Below are 15,708 nucleotides of genomic sequence, written 5' to 3' on the forward strand. Positions count from 1 at the left end.
ACAACAGCAGGTACAGGTCATGGGGCCTTATGGACAAGGGATGACTGGGAAAAGTCCCTAATTTGCCAACCATACACACAACTTCATTGCCTTTGTGGTCAAGCAAAGTCAGCTGCCTATGTAAACCTCATGGAGTTCAACAAAGCCAAGTGCAAAGTCCTGTACCTGGGTCAGGCAACCCCTGGTATCAGTATGGGCTGGGGGATGAAGGGATGGAGAGCAGCCCTGAGGAGAAGGACTTGGGGGTGTTAGTCAACAAGAAGCCCAGCATGACCTGGCAGTGTGCTCTTGCAGACCAGAAACCAACTGTGTCCTGGGCTGCATCACCAGCAGCATGACCAGCAGGTCGAGGGAGGGGATTCTCTCCCTCTGCTCCACTCTGGTGGGACCCCCCTCGCAGTCCTGTGTCCAGCTCTGGAGTCCTGACATAAGGATCAGGACCTGTTGGTGCAAGTCCAGAGGAGGCCACGAAGATGCTCCGAGGGCTGGAGCACCTCTGCTATGGAGACAGGCTGAGAGAGCTGGGCTTGTTCAGCCTGGAGAAGGCTCCACAGAGACATAAGAGCAGCTTCCAGTGCCTAAAGGGGCTGACAAGAAAGCTGGAGAGGGGCTTTTGATGAGGGCCTGTAGGGACAGGACAAGGGGGAATGGCTTTAAACTGACAGAGGAGAGATTTAGATGAGATCTTAGGAAGTACTTCCCTGTGAGGGTGGTGAGACACTGGCACAGGTTGCCCAGAGAAGCTGTGGCTGCCCCATCCCTGGCAGTGTTCAAGGCCAGGTTGGACGGGGCTTGGAGCAACCTGGCCTAGTTGAAGGTATCCCTGCCCGTGGCAGGGGGTTGGAACTAGAGGAGTTTTAAGGTCCCTTCCCACCCAAACCATTCTATGCGTCTAAGAAATGCCAAGTCCAGCGCTGGCAGCAGTACCAGCTGAGAGCAGCTCCACTGGGAGGGACTGGGGGGTCCTGGCAGACACCAGCTGAACTTGAGCCCCCAGTTCCCACCAAGTAACACCCAGAAGTACCCAGTACAGCTCAGTGCCACAGGTCCCATGGGTGCACGCAGGGGCCAGGTCAGGGACACCAAACTGGACCCTCCTGCACCCCATCCCCACATGCCAGGTGCCTGTGGCCACCACAACAGGCTGTGCCAAGAGCTGCTGGGAGGGACTGGGAGGTACTGGGCTGTGCTGGGTGCTACTGGGCACTGCTGGACTGTACTAGACACTACTGGCCGTTACTGGCCGTTACTGGCTGTTACTAGTCATTACTGGGTGTTGCTGGGCACTACTGAGTGTTACAAGGCTGTGCTGGGCTGTGCTGGGTACTGATGGGATCTGCCAGGCGGTACAGGGCACTACTGGGCATTACTGGTCGTTACTGGGTGTTATTGGGCTATACTAGGTGTTACTGGCTTGTACTGGGTGTTACTGGCTGTTGCTGGGGTGTACTGGGTGTTATGGGTTTGTACTTGGAGGAGCTTGTGGGACTGTCACAGGTGGCCATGGGGAAGCGGTGGGATACTGTGGAGTATCAGGGGTGACATGAGAGGGATGGCGGGTACCAGGGGGGTGCCATGGGCGGATGTCATGGGGGGAAATGGGTTGTTGGGAGGTGCGGGGGGGGGCATCGGTCCCGGGAGGCCAGGGGGGTCACGGGGGGAGCTGGGGAGTCCCGGGGGGTCCCCGGGGTCACGGGGTTACTCGGGGCCGTCCCCGCGCGCCTTTGTGCGGGTTCCCGTCGCCACGGCAACCGCGCTGGCAGGTGGCCGGGTCCTGAGCGCCGGCCCCGCCCCGTCCGCCTGTCAGTCAGGCCGCGCGCAGCTCACCCTGCTGGGGGATACAAGCCTCGCCCCCAGCGGCGAAGCCGAGCGGCGATTGGCAGAGGCGGCGGGCAGGCCCCGCCCCCACCGCGCAGGTTTGGGTGAGAGGCGATCGCGGACGGGCAGCGCGGCGGGCGCAGCCGGAGCGGGAGCGCAGCGGGAGCGGGAGGTACCGGCGGCGCCGGGCGGGGTCGGGCGGTTCCCACACTGGCGGGACCTGTCTTGTCGCGGCCGTATCGCGACGGGTGGGGCAATCGCGACAGGTGCATGTATCGCGACAGGCGGGGTGTCGCGACAGGCGAGGAGGGCGAGCGCCCATGTGGCGCCTCGCGGAGTATTGAGGGGCAGAAAGGCTGCGTGTGGGCCCCGCCCGTGCATGGCGGGTCACCTGTCGCTACAAGACGATGGTGTCGCGACAGCGCGAAGGGTTCGCCTCGGCGCGGTGTGGCAATGGGGCCGCCCCGCCCGAGCGGGTCCGGCTTCTCTGTCGGCCCCGTGTCGCGACCGGGTGCGGAGCAGCAGGTGCACGGGGCGCGGAGGGGCCGGACCCGGGAAGCGGTAGCGCGGGCGGTGGTCTCGCCGGGCCCGGGCCATTGTTCCGCGGGGGCTCCCGGGCGGCCCGGCCCCGCCCCGCCCGGAGCATCCTTTGTGCTGGGCGGCACCGGGCTTTGTCTGCGGGGCCGCCCCGGGGCGGGGGCCGGACTCAGCGCCCCCTCTTCCCCAGTGACCGGGTACCGGGCCTCGCACCCCCGGGGCCGCCCCTCACCCCGGAGCCCCGTGCCTTGCGAGCCCCAGCACCCCGCACCGGGGAGCCCCCACCAGCCTCCGTCTGTACCCGGGGACCCCCCCTGCGGCTCCGGCTCGGACCCCCCGCGCCGGGCTGGCAGCCCCCCCCGGCCTCGGTGCCCGCCGCGCCGCCGGCCTGCCGCAGTGACGGCTGCGACGCACCCACCCGGCACGCCCTGGGCTGCGATGGGGACCCCGCAACGGGGCCGGGGGACCCCGCCGGCCACCGGCACCCCTCTGCCGTGGCAGCCGCCGGGTGTGGCCGTGCCGTGTGCCGTGCCAAGGTGCCCGCGGGGACCAGATCCGGCTGCTCGCAGGCCCGCAGCATCCCGGGCGGACGATGCTGGTGGAGCATCCCTGGCCCCCACCGTCGGTTACGGTCGCACGACTCCCCATGTCCTGCCTGGGGCGGTGGCTCGCTCACCCCGCACCGAAGCTTGTCCTGACTGCAGGGCGGTCGGTGGGACCCCAGCAGTGGGGCTGGGATCGCATGTGCAGCACCGCGGCGGGCACCCAGCCTGGCCATATCCAAAACGGAGCCGGGGCTGGGCTGAGAGGATCGTGGTGGCAGTGACCCCCTCAAGATGCATCTCCCGGGCAGGAGGCGATGCCAACCCACCCACCAAGGGCAGACGGGGACAGGATGGTCGTGGTTTGGTGTCACCAGTGGCACCGATGCTGCCTGGGAGGGACAGTCACCGCGCCCAGCCCTGACAAAGGAGGGTGCCGGGTGGGTAGCGGGGGGGGTCACCGGCGCAGACAAAAGCGGGGGGTGGTGGAGGGGCTGCGTCCGTGGCGGGTGTGGGAGCAGCCCCAAGCTTTGCTGCACAATGCAGCTCTGTGTGCAGCCGCACCACAGCCCCACTGTCCCGGCACAAAGGCCAGGCCCAGCAGCCGCCCTGTCCCCAACAGGTGCCCCTCGGCAGCCCCCGGCAGGGCGGGGGTCCCTTTGTCCTGCCGGGGTCACAGCTGTCTCCAGCCAGCAGCCGGCGGGCGCTGGGGTGGCTGCAAGCCCCCCGAGATGGCCACGCTGCTTTGTGTGCTGGGAAGAGCCTCTGCGGCCCCCTGCCACCTGGGGCTCACCCAAGGACGGCTGAGCCAGGGGCTGCTGCAGTGATGGGCCTAGTTGGGGGGTCCCCGAGGATGCTGTGCCCCCCCAGTGCTGCCACCGTATTTCTGCCCTGCCTCGGGAACCTGTTGTGTTGCTGAAACCTCCTGCTTGCCATGCCAGCCAGCAGCCTGATGCTGGTTGTGCCACCGCACCACAGCGGCTCACCAGCGCACAGGCAGGAACCCCAGTGTTCCCAGGGCAGGCTGTGCTGCTCTGGCACAGCAGCAAGGCTGGGAGATAGAGAGGCAGAGCCCCTGAGTGAGCTGGGGGGGCGTTGGGTATGAGCTCGGGGTACCTGTGCTGGACAGGCCACAGTGGGCACCCTGGGAACCAGCGTACGGGACCAGTGCGCTGACCGGGGAAGTTGCTGGAAGTGCTGGAGGTGGGAGGAACAGGGGTATCTGGCTGCGTCCCTGAGGAGGGGTCACGAAAGGGGCCTGTGCAGGATGGTGGGGGGATCACTGCGGCGGCGGCAATGGCATGGGCAGCTCATGGCAGCCAAACCCACAGGCAGCATGTTGAGCTGCCAGCCCTCATCTGTGCATCATGTCCAGCCCACGTCAGGCTCACCCTCGCCTGTGTCCCCACAGCCAGTGCCTCACCCTGTCACAGATGCAGCTGGCAGTGGGGCCGTGCCTGGCAGTGTGAGGCCATGAGGTGGGCCAGGCAGTGTGGGACCCCAGCCTGGGTCAGGTCCCACCCTGGTCCGTGAAGCACCAGGCACAGTGGGTGCCCTCTCCCCCCATCCCACCTATGTTGGGGGGCCTTGCTCATGCCACAAAATGAGAAGTGCTGCAGCACTAGTGGGAGCCAGAACAAGCTGCCTCCCCACACCCTACCGTGCTCCAGATCCGTCTGTCACAGCAACCCGCTTTCATCTTGGGGTACGATGCACCACCTCCCTCCTGCACCCCCATTCCTACACTGCACCAGCACTGTCCTGCCTGGCCCACCTCTGTCCTGAGGTCCCAGGGAGGCTCATGGGAGCAGTGGGCACTGCCATGTCTCCCGTGATCCCTCACCCCACCAAGGTCAGTGACGTCTTGCCACATCCTATGGTCCTGGCTGCTGCTGGCACAGTCTCGCAGGTCTTTGGCTGTGGCTGCCCCCTCATCCCCCTCATCCCTGGCAGTGCAGCCGTGGGTCTGGGTGTCCACCAGCACCAGGGCAGTGGCTTTCCCAGGTCCTAGGCAGAGCTGGGGGGCAGGTGCAGGCAGGGGTGCTGGTGCCCAGTGTGCTATGCATAAAGTTGCTGCCATCCCTACTTGGTCCCTCTGGTACCTGTTTTCCTCTGCTGACCCTTGTCAGCTGGCACAGCTGTGCATGCAGCAGCATTCCTGGCGGGATGGGGGCTGCCTTTCCCAGGAGGATTCCCTGTGACAGGAAGGTTGCCTGCGAGACCCTGTTCCAGAGTCAGAGCAGCAAGGCAAGGCACAGGCTGGCACCAGGCTTGCCCATAGCAGGGCTGGCACTGTCACACAGAGCCCCAGGGCAGGAGCCATCCCAGGAAGACCTCCCAGTGCCCCTAGGCCCAGCGCAACTGCATCCTTGTGGTGGGCACAGCCCACCCTCCCTGGGCAGCTGCTCCTGCCCATGGCGCTGGGAATGCTCAGCTGCCAGGCAAGGCCCTGTTCAGCCTCGCCGGCCACCACGGCTCCCAGCCAGCTCTGGGGAAGCTATTTGCTGCCCAGCTGGTGTTCTGCTGGTGGCTGGGAGTCACTGGCATGCACTCAGGACAGTCAGAGCGGTTCCCTGGCCACAGCATCTGTGTGGCCAGCCCCTCGCTGCAAGGGACCGTGCCCCATGCCTCGGCACTAGCCCCAGCATTGTGTCAAGGACAGCATGTGCCATGCCTGTGCAGGGACTTGAGAACTGCTCACACTGGAGCTGTGGCTCGCCAGGCAGTGTCCCTGCCCTTCGTCTGGAGGTGAGGGGGGCTCCGCTGCCTAGCCCCCATGGGCGCAATCGTGCAGACAGCAATGGGGTGTCCCAGGGGTGTCCTGCAGAGGGGTCTGGGGGTCCCAGCCCACCTCGCAGTGGGAGGTGCTCCTGGGGTGCCTGTGCAACCAACATGTGCTGTCCCTGCTCAGACGGGTCGATTGTGTTTGACCTTCATCTACCAAATGAATTATAGATCATGTCTGGGGACACCTCTCTCTGCCGGAGGGGCTCCAGCAGGGCTGGCACTGTGCAGGGCTGTGGCACAGAGGCACTGGCACCCTCCATGCCAGCACTGGCCACCCTACAGTGCCACCAGGACAAGGCAGGCAGCCTGCCCCTAGCATGGGTTGCACCCCAGGAAGAAGCCCCAGCAGTGGCCCCGCGGCACATGTGGCACCCAGCTGGGACATGGCTCCATCCTGCACCCTGCAGTGGGGTGGGGGTCCAGCAGCCTGGATGTGGGTGCTGGGACCATGGGCTGGGCAGCACTGACCGGGTGCAGGCTCATGTCGCCAGAGCAGGGGGGCTCAGAGCACCCAGGGCCTCCTCCTCTGTGGATTTCCTGGGATAATCCAGTGTTGACACGGTCCAGGGTGGGGATGGGCATGGCAGACATGCAGCTGCAGGGCTGCCTGGAGCCCTGCCTGCCTGCACCAGGTCCCTGTGCAGAGAAGCAGGACTTGAGTTCCCCCATGCCAGCCTGGGATGCCCAGGGAGGGGTGGGCAATGGGGGTGAGACCCCCTAGTTCTGGCAGGCTGCTCGGAACAGGAGCACCTGGCAGCCACCCCAAGGCTGATGTTTGTCCTCACAGCACCATGCTCGCCAACGCGGCCACCATGCGGATCCTCATCAAGGGGGGGAAGGTGGTGAACGACGACTGTACACTGGAGGCAGATGTCTACATCGAGAATGGCATCATCCAGCAAGTGGGTCGCGAGCTCATGATCCCTGGCGGGGCCAAGGTCATCGACGCCACTGGCAAGCTTGTCATCCCCGGCGGCATCGACACCAGCACCCACTTCCACCAGACCTTCATGAATGCCACCTGTGTGGATGACTTCTACCACGGCACCAAGGTACCATCTGGCTGCAGCCTCCTTCTGCAACCTCCCTGTGTGCGCTGCCTGCACCCTGATTCCCTGCTCACAGAGGATTCCATGGCTCCTGGGGTGTCACAGGGTGTTGGTTCACAGCATTCAGGTTGCCCAGAGAGGCAGTGGATGCACCATCCCTGGAGACATTCAAGGCCAGGCTGGATGGGGCTTTGAGCAACCTGATCTAGTTGAAGATGTCCCTGCTCATTGCAAGGGGGTTGGACTAGATGGTGTTTGAAGGTCCCTTCCGACCCAAACTATTCCATGATTCTATGATTCTATCCATGGGCAAGGGGGATGTTGGGCAGGCAAGAGCATTCGGCAGCCAGGCCCCACCAGTAGGAACTGCATGGTTTGGGCAGGCTCTGCCCTGGCACTGTGGGCAGCATCAGCTCCCTGGCAGCCTGGCTCAGTGTCCCCATGTCCCCATCCATCAAGTCCCCTTGCTGTGAGCATCCTCCTCCCCTGCTGGGGCACCCGGTGCCCACATGGAGCCCTTCTGCTCTCCGCACACCACCAGCTGTGTACCCCTGAGCCAATGCTGCTGGCACAGTGCAGAGTGGAAGATGCACCGATAGCAGCAAGGCTGCCATGGGGCTGCTCTGCAGTGCCAGCCCAGCCTGGGACCCTGTGGTGCCATGCTCTGGGTGACGCTGCTGGGGGGTGTCAAGGGGCCTGAGCAGTGCCAGGCCCGGCTGCCTCCAGCACTCTGCACAGAGATGCCATTGTGCTGGGCCAGCGCTGGCTGTGCCTGGCCCTGCAGTGAAGGGGTTGGGAGGACAGTCGCATGCTGCAGCACAGCGAGGGGCATGGAAGTGTGTCAGAGGGAGGGCAGGGGGCTGGTGCAGTGACCACAGGCACCCAGTGCTATGCTGCTTCCCATCTCCATCCCAGCAGCCTGCCTTATAGCACCGCACCACCACCACTGGCTGCGCCAGCCCATGAGGGCAATTGATAAAGGAGCTTTGGGGATTAGCCAGGCTGGGTGAGCCAAGGACACCGGCGGGTGTGACCGTGCCCATCCCGCTGCCCATGTCTGCCATGCCAGGGGGCTCTCCCTGCAGCCCAAATCCAGTGACTGGTGCTGCGGGAGGCAGTCGGTGCCTCAGTGGGCCGTAGGATTTTGAGTCTCCAGATGTGTCATGCACCCAGATGTGCCGTTGCAACTTGGCAGCCACAGGCAGGGTCAGGGCGCTGGGGGGGGGGTTGCCCCCCAGGGTGGTGTGGCGGGATCCCTGCCGGCAACAGGGCCTGGCCCAGAGGATTACCCTGCTCATAGCCAGGCAGGATTAGTGCTGCCCTGCAGTGTGGGCAGCGGGAGCCGAATCCTGCCCCTCCAGCACTGCTGTAACCCGCAGGCAGCCCTGGTAGGAGGGACGACGATGATCATTGGCCACGTCCTGCCCGACAAGGAGACCTCACTGCTGGACGCCTATGAGAAGTGCCGCAGCCTGGCTGACCCCAAGGTCTGCTGCGACTATGCCCTGCATATGGGCATCACTTGGTGGGCACCTAAGGTGAGTCCGGTCACACCGGCACAGCACGTCTCCAGCCCCCAGCACAGTGAGTGCCCCAAGAGCAGCTGCTGTGGCTGGGGCTAATTCCAGCCCCACTGATCCCATTAGCGGCTCAGTGGGGTGGTCTGAGCCCCCAGGCTGCCTTTTGAGCTGCCTTGATCCAGGCTCACCGGGGCAGGGGGTCCCCATGGGGCTGAGCCCAGATCTGCCATGTCTCCCTCCCCCTGCTGTGCTGACTCCCCTGTCCCAATGCAGGTGAAGGCAGAGATGGAGACGCTGGTGCGGGAGAAGGGGGTGAACTCATTCCAGATGTTCATGACCTACAAGGACCTGTACATGCTGCGGGACAGCGAGCTTTACCAGGTCTTCCGGGCCTGCCGTGACTTTGGTGCCATTGCCCGTGTCCATGCTGAGAATGGCGAGCTGGTGGCTGAGGTGACCACTGGGGTCAAGGGGTGCCCAGCAATGATGGGCAACAGACAGGTGCTTGGGGCAGGCAGAGCCCCCAGTGTTACCCCCATCCTGACATTCCCCTCTGTTTCCCAGGGAGCAAAGGAGGCGCTGGACCTGGGCATCACGGGGCCGGAGGGTATCGAGATCAGTCGGCCTGAAGAGGTAGGTGACTGCTGGCATCCCCAAGTCACCACACAAACATGGTTGGGGTGTTCTGGGGCACCCTCTTGGCTGGCATCATCCGTGCACCCATCCATGCACCCATCTATGCCATCCATGTGCCCGTCTGTGCCATTATGTACCCATCTGCATGCCCATCCTTTCACCACCCATCAGTGCCACCAAGCCCAACCCTGTACCATGCCCCAGCTGGGGCATTTTGCCGTGCCGTGCTTCTCACTGCCTGCTCTCTCCACAGCTGGAAGCCGAGGCCACACACCGCGTCATCACCATTGCCAACAGGGTGAGTGGTCCCAAGCTGGGGTTTGCACTGGGGTCCCCTCCATGAGCACGCTGGGTGTGTGGCACACGGCAGTGCTGGACCACAATGGGCATCCCACCTCCTTGTGTGGTTGGGGCATCCCCTTTCGCTGCAGCTGGGGTGGGTGCCCTGGTTCCTTAGGGGGAGCCCACCGGGGGCATGGAGAGCCCCCATGGAACTAGGGCACCATAGGGAAAGTGACACTGACCCCCTCTCCACAGACCCACTGCCCTGTTTACCTGGTGAACGTCTCCAGTATGTCCGCAGGGGATGTCATTGCTGCCGCCAAGATGCAAGGTAGATGGGCACTCCCAGAGCAGGATGTGGCCCCCTCCAGGCTGGCAGTGGGGTGGGACGTGGGCACACACGGAGCGTGTACATGCAAGTGTGAGCGCCTGTGGGGTCACAGACATGGAGCACATGTAGGGATGTGGGCATACAGCAACAAGGACACATGGGCAAGGGGCACATGCACAGACACAGACATGCCCACAGACATGGGACACATGTGGGGTGAATGTGGGCACCAGGAAGGTCATGGGCGTGAAGGGATGTGGACATGGGCACATGCAACATGCAAAGGCATGGATAAGCATGGCATGGGAGGTATGGGTCTGTGGACATGCAGGGACACATGGCACTTACACGGACAGGGACACAGGTGGGAACGTATGGGCCCAGGAGCATGTGGGTGCATGTGGGGACATGCCCTTGGACACGTGTGCACGTGTGGGCCCACAGCAGCTCGGCTTGCACAGACATGGGACACGGACATGAGCACACATGTACACACACACCCGTGTGGATGTACACCCTTGTGCCCCATACATGATCCTCTGCCCCGGCAGGGAAGGTGGTGTACGCGGAGACGACCACAGCACACGCCACGCTCACCGGGCTGCACTACTACCACCAGGACTGGTTCCATGCTGCTGCCTATGTCACCGTGCCACCGCTGCGCCTGGACACCAACACCTCGGCCTACCTCATGAGCCTGCTCGCCAAGTGAGGCACCCCGGGCACCCCCTCCCCGTGGGCCGTGCTCCCGGGCACGCTTGCCGCACTTGCCGGTGCTCTCCGGGCATCCCTGGTGTCTGCTCCCAGGTGCTGTGCCATCCAGCTGCCCCATCACCCCAGCACTACATGTTCTGGCACCCTGCTCTCCTGGTGCTGCGCCCTCCAGACACCTCAGGCACTCCCCTGCGTAGGCTAACCCCCAGGCACCCCACATCTCCAGCACCTCACTGCTTGGGCACTGGGCTCTCTGGGCACCTCACTTACCAGACACTGAGCACTTGAGATGTTGGAAGTCCCATTGCATGGGCCCCAGTCTCTGGGCACCCTGCTGCCTGGGTGCTGACTTTGACAGGCACTCCATTACCTGGGTGCTAAGCTCCCCAGGCACCACACTGCGTGGGTGCCCCAATCCCTGGGCACCCCACTACATGGGTGCCCCACTCCCCCACTCCTCAGGCACCCCATTACATGGGTGCTGAGCTCCACTGGCACCCCATAGCATGGGTGCCCCCCTACTCAGGCACCTGGCTCTCCAGGCATTGAGATTCCTGAACACCCCATGGTGTGGGTGCCCCATTCCCTGTGCATCAAGCTCCTCAGGCATCCCACTATGGGGGTGCTCCATTCCCTGGGTGCTGAGGTACCCGGGCACTCCACCACCAGCTGACTATGGCCAAGCCGCCCTGGTCGTGCGATCAGCAGCACTGCCCTGTCCTCCCGCAGCGACACTCTGAACATCGTGGCCTCTGACCACCGGCCCTTCAGCACCAAGCAGAAAGCCATGGGCAAGGAGGACTTCACCAAGATCCCCCACGGCGTCAGTGGCGTGCAGGACCGCATGAACATCATCTGGGAGCGAGGCGTGGTATGGGAGTCCCACTCCCCTCCGTGCCCACAGGCACTCCCTGGCTCTCGGGGGCTCGGTCTTGGGGCCAACTTGGGCTGAGCTGGCCCCTGCTTTGGGGTGGAAGGGCCCTTTCCCTGGGTCTCCAGGATGTCCCATGGGGTGTTTGCCATCCGGCATGGGGCCAGCAAGGTGCTCCGCAGTGCAACCCAGTGGGTCCCAGCAAGGGGCATGGCCCCAGCAGCACCCATGAGGTGTTTGGGGTGGGCAGCACTGCAGGGCTGGGGCAGGATGCAGCACTGCACATCCTCACCCCACTCTGGCACCAGGTTGGGGGCAAGATGGATGAGAACCGCTTCGTGGCTGTGACCAGCTCCAACGCTGCCAAGATCCACAACCTGTACCCCCGCAAAGGCCGGATCATCCCTGGGGCTGACGCCGATGTCGTCGTCTGGGACCCTGAGGCCACCAAGTAGGTGCAGCCAGCAAGGGGGCTGGGGAGGGGTCCTTGTGCCTCCAAGCACCCACTCACCACCCCATCCCCCCACCCAGGACCATCTCGGCCAGCACCCAGGTGCAGGGGGGGGACATCAACCTGTACGAGAACATGCGGTGCCACGGGGTGCCCCTGGTCACCATCAGCCGCGGGCGTGTGGTCTACGAGAATGGTGTCTTCATGTGTGCCGAGGGCACCGGCAAGTTCTGCCCACTCCGCTCCTTCCCGGACTCCGTCTACAAGAAGCTGGTGCAGCGGGAGAAGGTAGGGGGGCACGGTGAAGGCTGTGCAGGGCTGTGCCATGGCATGGGGCAGGGTTGATGGTGCTGGGAGGATGGGTCTGCACCGCACCACCCCAATGCCACACTGTGCTATGGTTGGTACCACCATGCAGCGTACTTCACGCAGGGGATGGGAGAGGACAGGAGCAGCGGTGTGTCCCTGAGAGTAGTGTACAATGGAGGACACCCCAGCTCCTGCACTTCCCTGGGCCCTTGCCTGTGTGCTGGCAGCACAGAGGGTTTGGGGATGGTCACCCTGCGCACTGTGGTGGCCTGTGGTCATACCAACACATTGGGGCCCTCTGCATCACTCTGTGCCAGGCTCTCTGCCCTTGGCTAGGTCCCCCCTCTGCAGCCTCACAGCTCACAGTGGCCCCACATGCAGCGGGGCATGGACACATGTGGCTGGGACAGGAGAGCCTCCAGGACATGCACCCTCTGGGCTGCAGGGCAGGTCTTAGCCACACTCAGGCTGCAGAAGCTGGTCTCCTCCTCTCCATCACGTGGGGGGCTTGGCCACCACTGCCAGCCCCATCTGCCCTCATGGGTCCCGGGACTGTCCAGGGGTGACACCTAGGACCTCCAGCAGACACTGGCACTGGGGACCCCTCCATGCCGCCCTCTGCACCCAGCTCCAGGGCATGCACTGAGGGCATGATATGGTCCCCCTCTGCACCCAGCTGCAGGGCATGCGCTGAGGGCTTGATATGATGGTGATGCTGTGATGGAAGGGGACAGTTGGGACGTCCTGGCACTGTCGTGGGAAGACAACGGCCAGCACTGAGATGCCTGGCTGGAGCCATGCCTGGCCAGGGGCAGCACTGGGGGCACCAGCACCTCGCTGCAGGGGGGGTTGGCTTGGCATCACCATGGGGATGGGGGTGAGGGGCTGTGCCAGCCAGGGTCACCTGCCTCCTCCAGCTCCTGCCCTGGCACCTTCTGCACCGGGAGCCCCGCAGCCTGGTCAGCATCCCGCTCAGTGCCTCCCCACATCACAGCTCCCTCCCCACACCGTAGCATGCCCTGGCCCCCTTCCTTTCCTCCACACCCGGCTGATCCGCACCCCACCATAAGGCATGGGCACCCCTAACCCTGCTCATGCCACAGGGCACCCCATGCTCCCCCTGCACCCTAGCCGCAGCCCCCCGCCCAACACAGCGTGGTGCCCACCAGGCTGACCCTCTCTCTCTGCTTTTTCTTTCCCTTCTGGCAGAGCTTAAAGCTGCGGGGTGTGGATCGCACCCCGTACCTGGGGGACGTGGCTGTGGTTGTGCATGCCGGGAAAAAAGAGACGGGGACGCCCCTGGCAGATACCCCTACGCGGCCCGCCACACGACATGGGGGCATGAGGGACCTCCACGAGTCCAGCTTCAGCCTCTCCGGTAAGAGGGTCTGGGCAGCCCTGGCTCCTTGTCCAGCCCCACCCCAGGGCCCGCCAACAGCCCCGCATCTGGTGGCTTTCTGGCACCGGCCGGGTGTCCCCACTGCCCCCCAGGGTGTCCTTCCCCTTCCCTGGGCCAGGGGCCATGCCACCCCAGTGCTCCCATGGCAGAGTAGGGAGCTGACCCCATCCCTGGACCCATCCCTCCATGCACCATCCATCTCATGGCTGCACCAGTGGGGCTCCGGCTGGGCAGGGGTGTGCCAGGCAGCAGGATCAAGCTACTGTCCAAACACACATGCGTTTGTGAGGGATGGGGGGTATCCCACGCCATGTGCCAAACTGGACTGAGCCTCGTGGCATGTGAGGGCGGGAGCAGGGCTGGCTGCACCCTGCTCCCTGTACTGCAGTGCTCGGTGCTGCCATACTCCTGTGCTGGCTGTGCCGGGGCTGGCAGACTCTGGCCGTGCTTCCTGCCAGCATCTCTCTGTACTCTTGGCATGGGGCAGAATGCTGGGGCCTTGTGGGTCACCAGCACTGGTCCTGGTGCTGCACAAGGCACTGGTGCTGCAGCATGTGGCACAGCCTAGGCAGGAGCAGGGCTGCAGGGGAGCCGGGGGACACAGAGCACCTGCTGTCCCCATGGTGCCTGCATCCCTGACGCCTGTCCATCTGTCTGTCCGGCAGGTTCTCAGATCGATGACCACGTTCCAAAGCGAGCTTCGGCCCGGATTCTCGCTCCCCCCGGAGGCCGGTCGAGCGGCATTTGGTAGAGCTGAGGACCTGTCCCCCAACTGAGGACCAGGCACTGGCCACTCCGGCTCCGGCGAGGCTCCCCTTGTTCCAGGGGGCCCTGCCTGGCCCCCCTCCTGCCCACGGGGCTGTGCCATGCCAGCAGCCATGTGTGGTGGGCTGGGGGCTGGGGGGCTGTGGCCTGGCCAGCGGGAGGGGACGGGGACAGTGGGTGAGCCCCCCCGGCCCTTTTCTGTTTGCACGTTGGGTTTGGATCAGTGAATTTTTGACTTGTTTGTGCATCACGTGGAAATACTCTGAAGTGGTTTGTGTCACTAGCGTTAGGGGAGAAGCAGGGACACCCCCACCCCACCTCCAGCCCCCGGGCTGACGCCCCCACCCCTACCCCCCCTCCAGCCCCATGCGTGAGCCTGCACGAGCGTGATGCTGGCAGCTGCCCACGGGCGCACGAGTGCACGCACGTGTGCATTCTTCCATGCAGAGGTGCCAGCACACTCCTCGCAGCCATGTGTGTGCGCACACATGTGTGTCACCCATGTACGGACTGAGATGTTCACAGCACACATGCACGTGTGTGTGCATTCCTCCATGTGAAGCACCAACAGGCTCCTCACCACATGTGTGTGTGTGCACACGTGTGTCATGCTATGCACGGTCTCAGACATACACATTGCTCTGTGCGTGCTCTCAGTGCCCTGTTCATTGCACACGCACGTGCACACATCTGATCTCCTTGGCAGGTGTCTGCACGCACACACACACACACACGCACACATGCACACGCACACATGCCCATCCCTCCATGCTGGGAGCTGTGTGGGATGTGAGATGTTCCCTGTGCCCTGTTCCCCTCCTCCGTGGGTCCCTGTCGGGGGGGGAGGGGGGCGGGCGGGTGCAGGCAGTGTGGGGGTCCTGCTCCCCCCCTGGGTAGTCGATATTGGCCGTTTTAGGAACCCGCGGTACGTCTCTGTTTGCTCATTAAAGACCGTTCACAGCACCCGGGGTCAGTGTCTGCTTGGGGGAGTTCTGGTGGGGATATGGCATGTGATGGACCCCTATCCCCCTGCCTCTGAGTGCGCCTGCACCCTGACATCGCTGGGGTCCGGGATCATCCCCATGTCCCCCCTGGATGCCCACCCATCAGACCCCACCACATCACCCATGGGAGGGGGCCCTGGGCTGGGCCACATGGCAGCACTGGGTCCAGCGTGTGGCCACCAGACCTGATACCCACCACTGCAGCGAGTGGGGCCGAGGAGGGTGCTGGGAGCATCCCTGGGATGGGGGACACAGGGGGATGTGAGTGACACAGGGACAGGGACATGGACATGGACATGCAGCCATGGCCATGCAGCCAACAACATCAACACCGCTGCAGGCAGCCATGCTAGTCACGCACCTCCACATCAGGAGGGTGAAGGCACACGCATGCATGCACATGCACGTGCATGCACATGTATGTACACATGTCGCTTGCTTGCACAAGCGCACACACAGGTACAGGGGGGCTGCAGGGCAGGGATGGGGTGAAGGGGAGGGTTTGGGGGTCAGTGAGATGGGGATGGGTTGCGTGCGGCGCCGGGTGTATGGGGGGATGCCTGGAGTCTGGGGAGGACTTTGGGGAGCTCGGGGGTCCCCAGGCTACACGGGGGGTGAATGTCCCAAAAGACTCTGGGGCTCCAGGAGGCCCCAGGATGGGCAAGGAGGGATCCCGCGAGTGTACGGTGGGAC

The 15,708-nt window shown here is 64.2% G+C and overlaps 1 protein-coding gene across 2 annotated transcripts; it reads left to right on the forward strand.

Moving 5' to 3' along the window:
• Nucleotides 1-1,880: 1,880 nt before the first annotated feature.
• Nucleotides 1,881-14,974, forward strand: DPYSL5 (dihydropyrimidinase like 5). Of its 2 annotated transcripts, XM_030491205.2 has the most exons (13): nt 1,881-1,990; nt 6,472-6,736; nt 8,113-8,271; nt 8,527-8,706; nt 8,818-8,886; nt 9,143-9,187; nt 9,427-9,502; nt 10,054-10,210; nt 10,946-11,087; nt 11,396-11,538; nt 11,619-11,826; nt 13,057-13,225; nt 13,912-14,974. In XM_030491205.2, the coding sequence occupies exons 2-13, from the start codon at nt 6,476-6,478 to the stop codon at nt 13,995-13,997; spliced, it is 1,695 nt and encodes a 564-aa protein (XP_030347065.1). In that variant the 5' UTR covers nt 1,881-1,990; nt 6,472-6,475; the 3' UTR covers nt 13,998-14,974. The 2 variants fall into 2 exon arrangements, with proteins under 2 accessions (XP_030347065.1, XP_030347066.1); XM_030491206.2 differs by lacking the exon at nt 13,057-13,225.
• Nucleotides 14,975-15,708: the final 734 nt, after the last annotated feature.

Source organism: Strigops habroptila, chromosome 6 (genome assembly GCF_004027225.2).
Source record: "Strigops habroptila isolate Jane chromosome 6, bStrHab1.2.pri, whole genome shotgun sequence".
NCBI lineage: Eukaryota > Metazoa > Chordata > Aves > Psittaciformes > Psittacidae > Strigops > Strigops habroptila.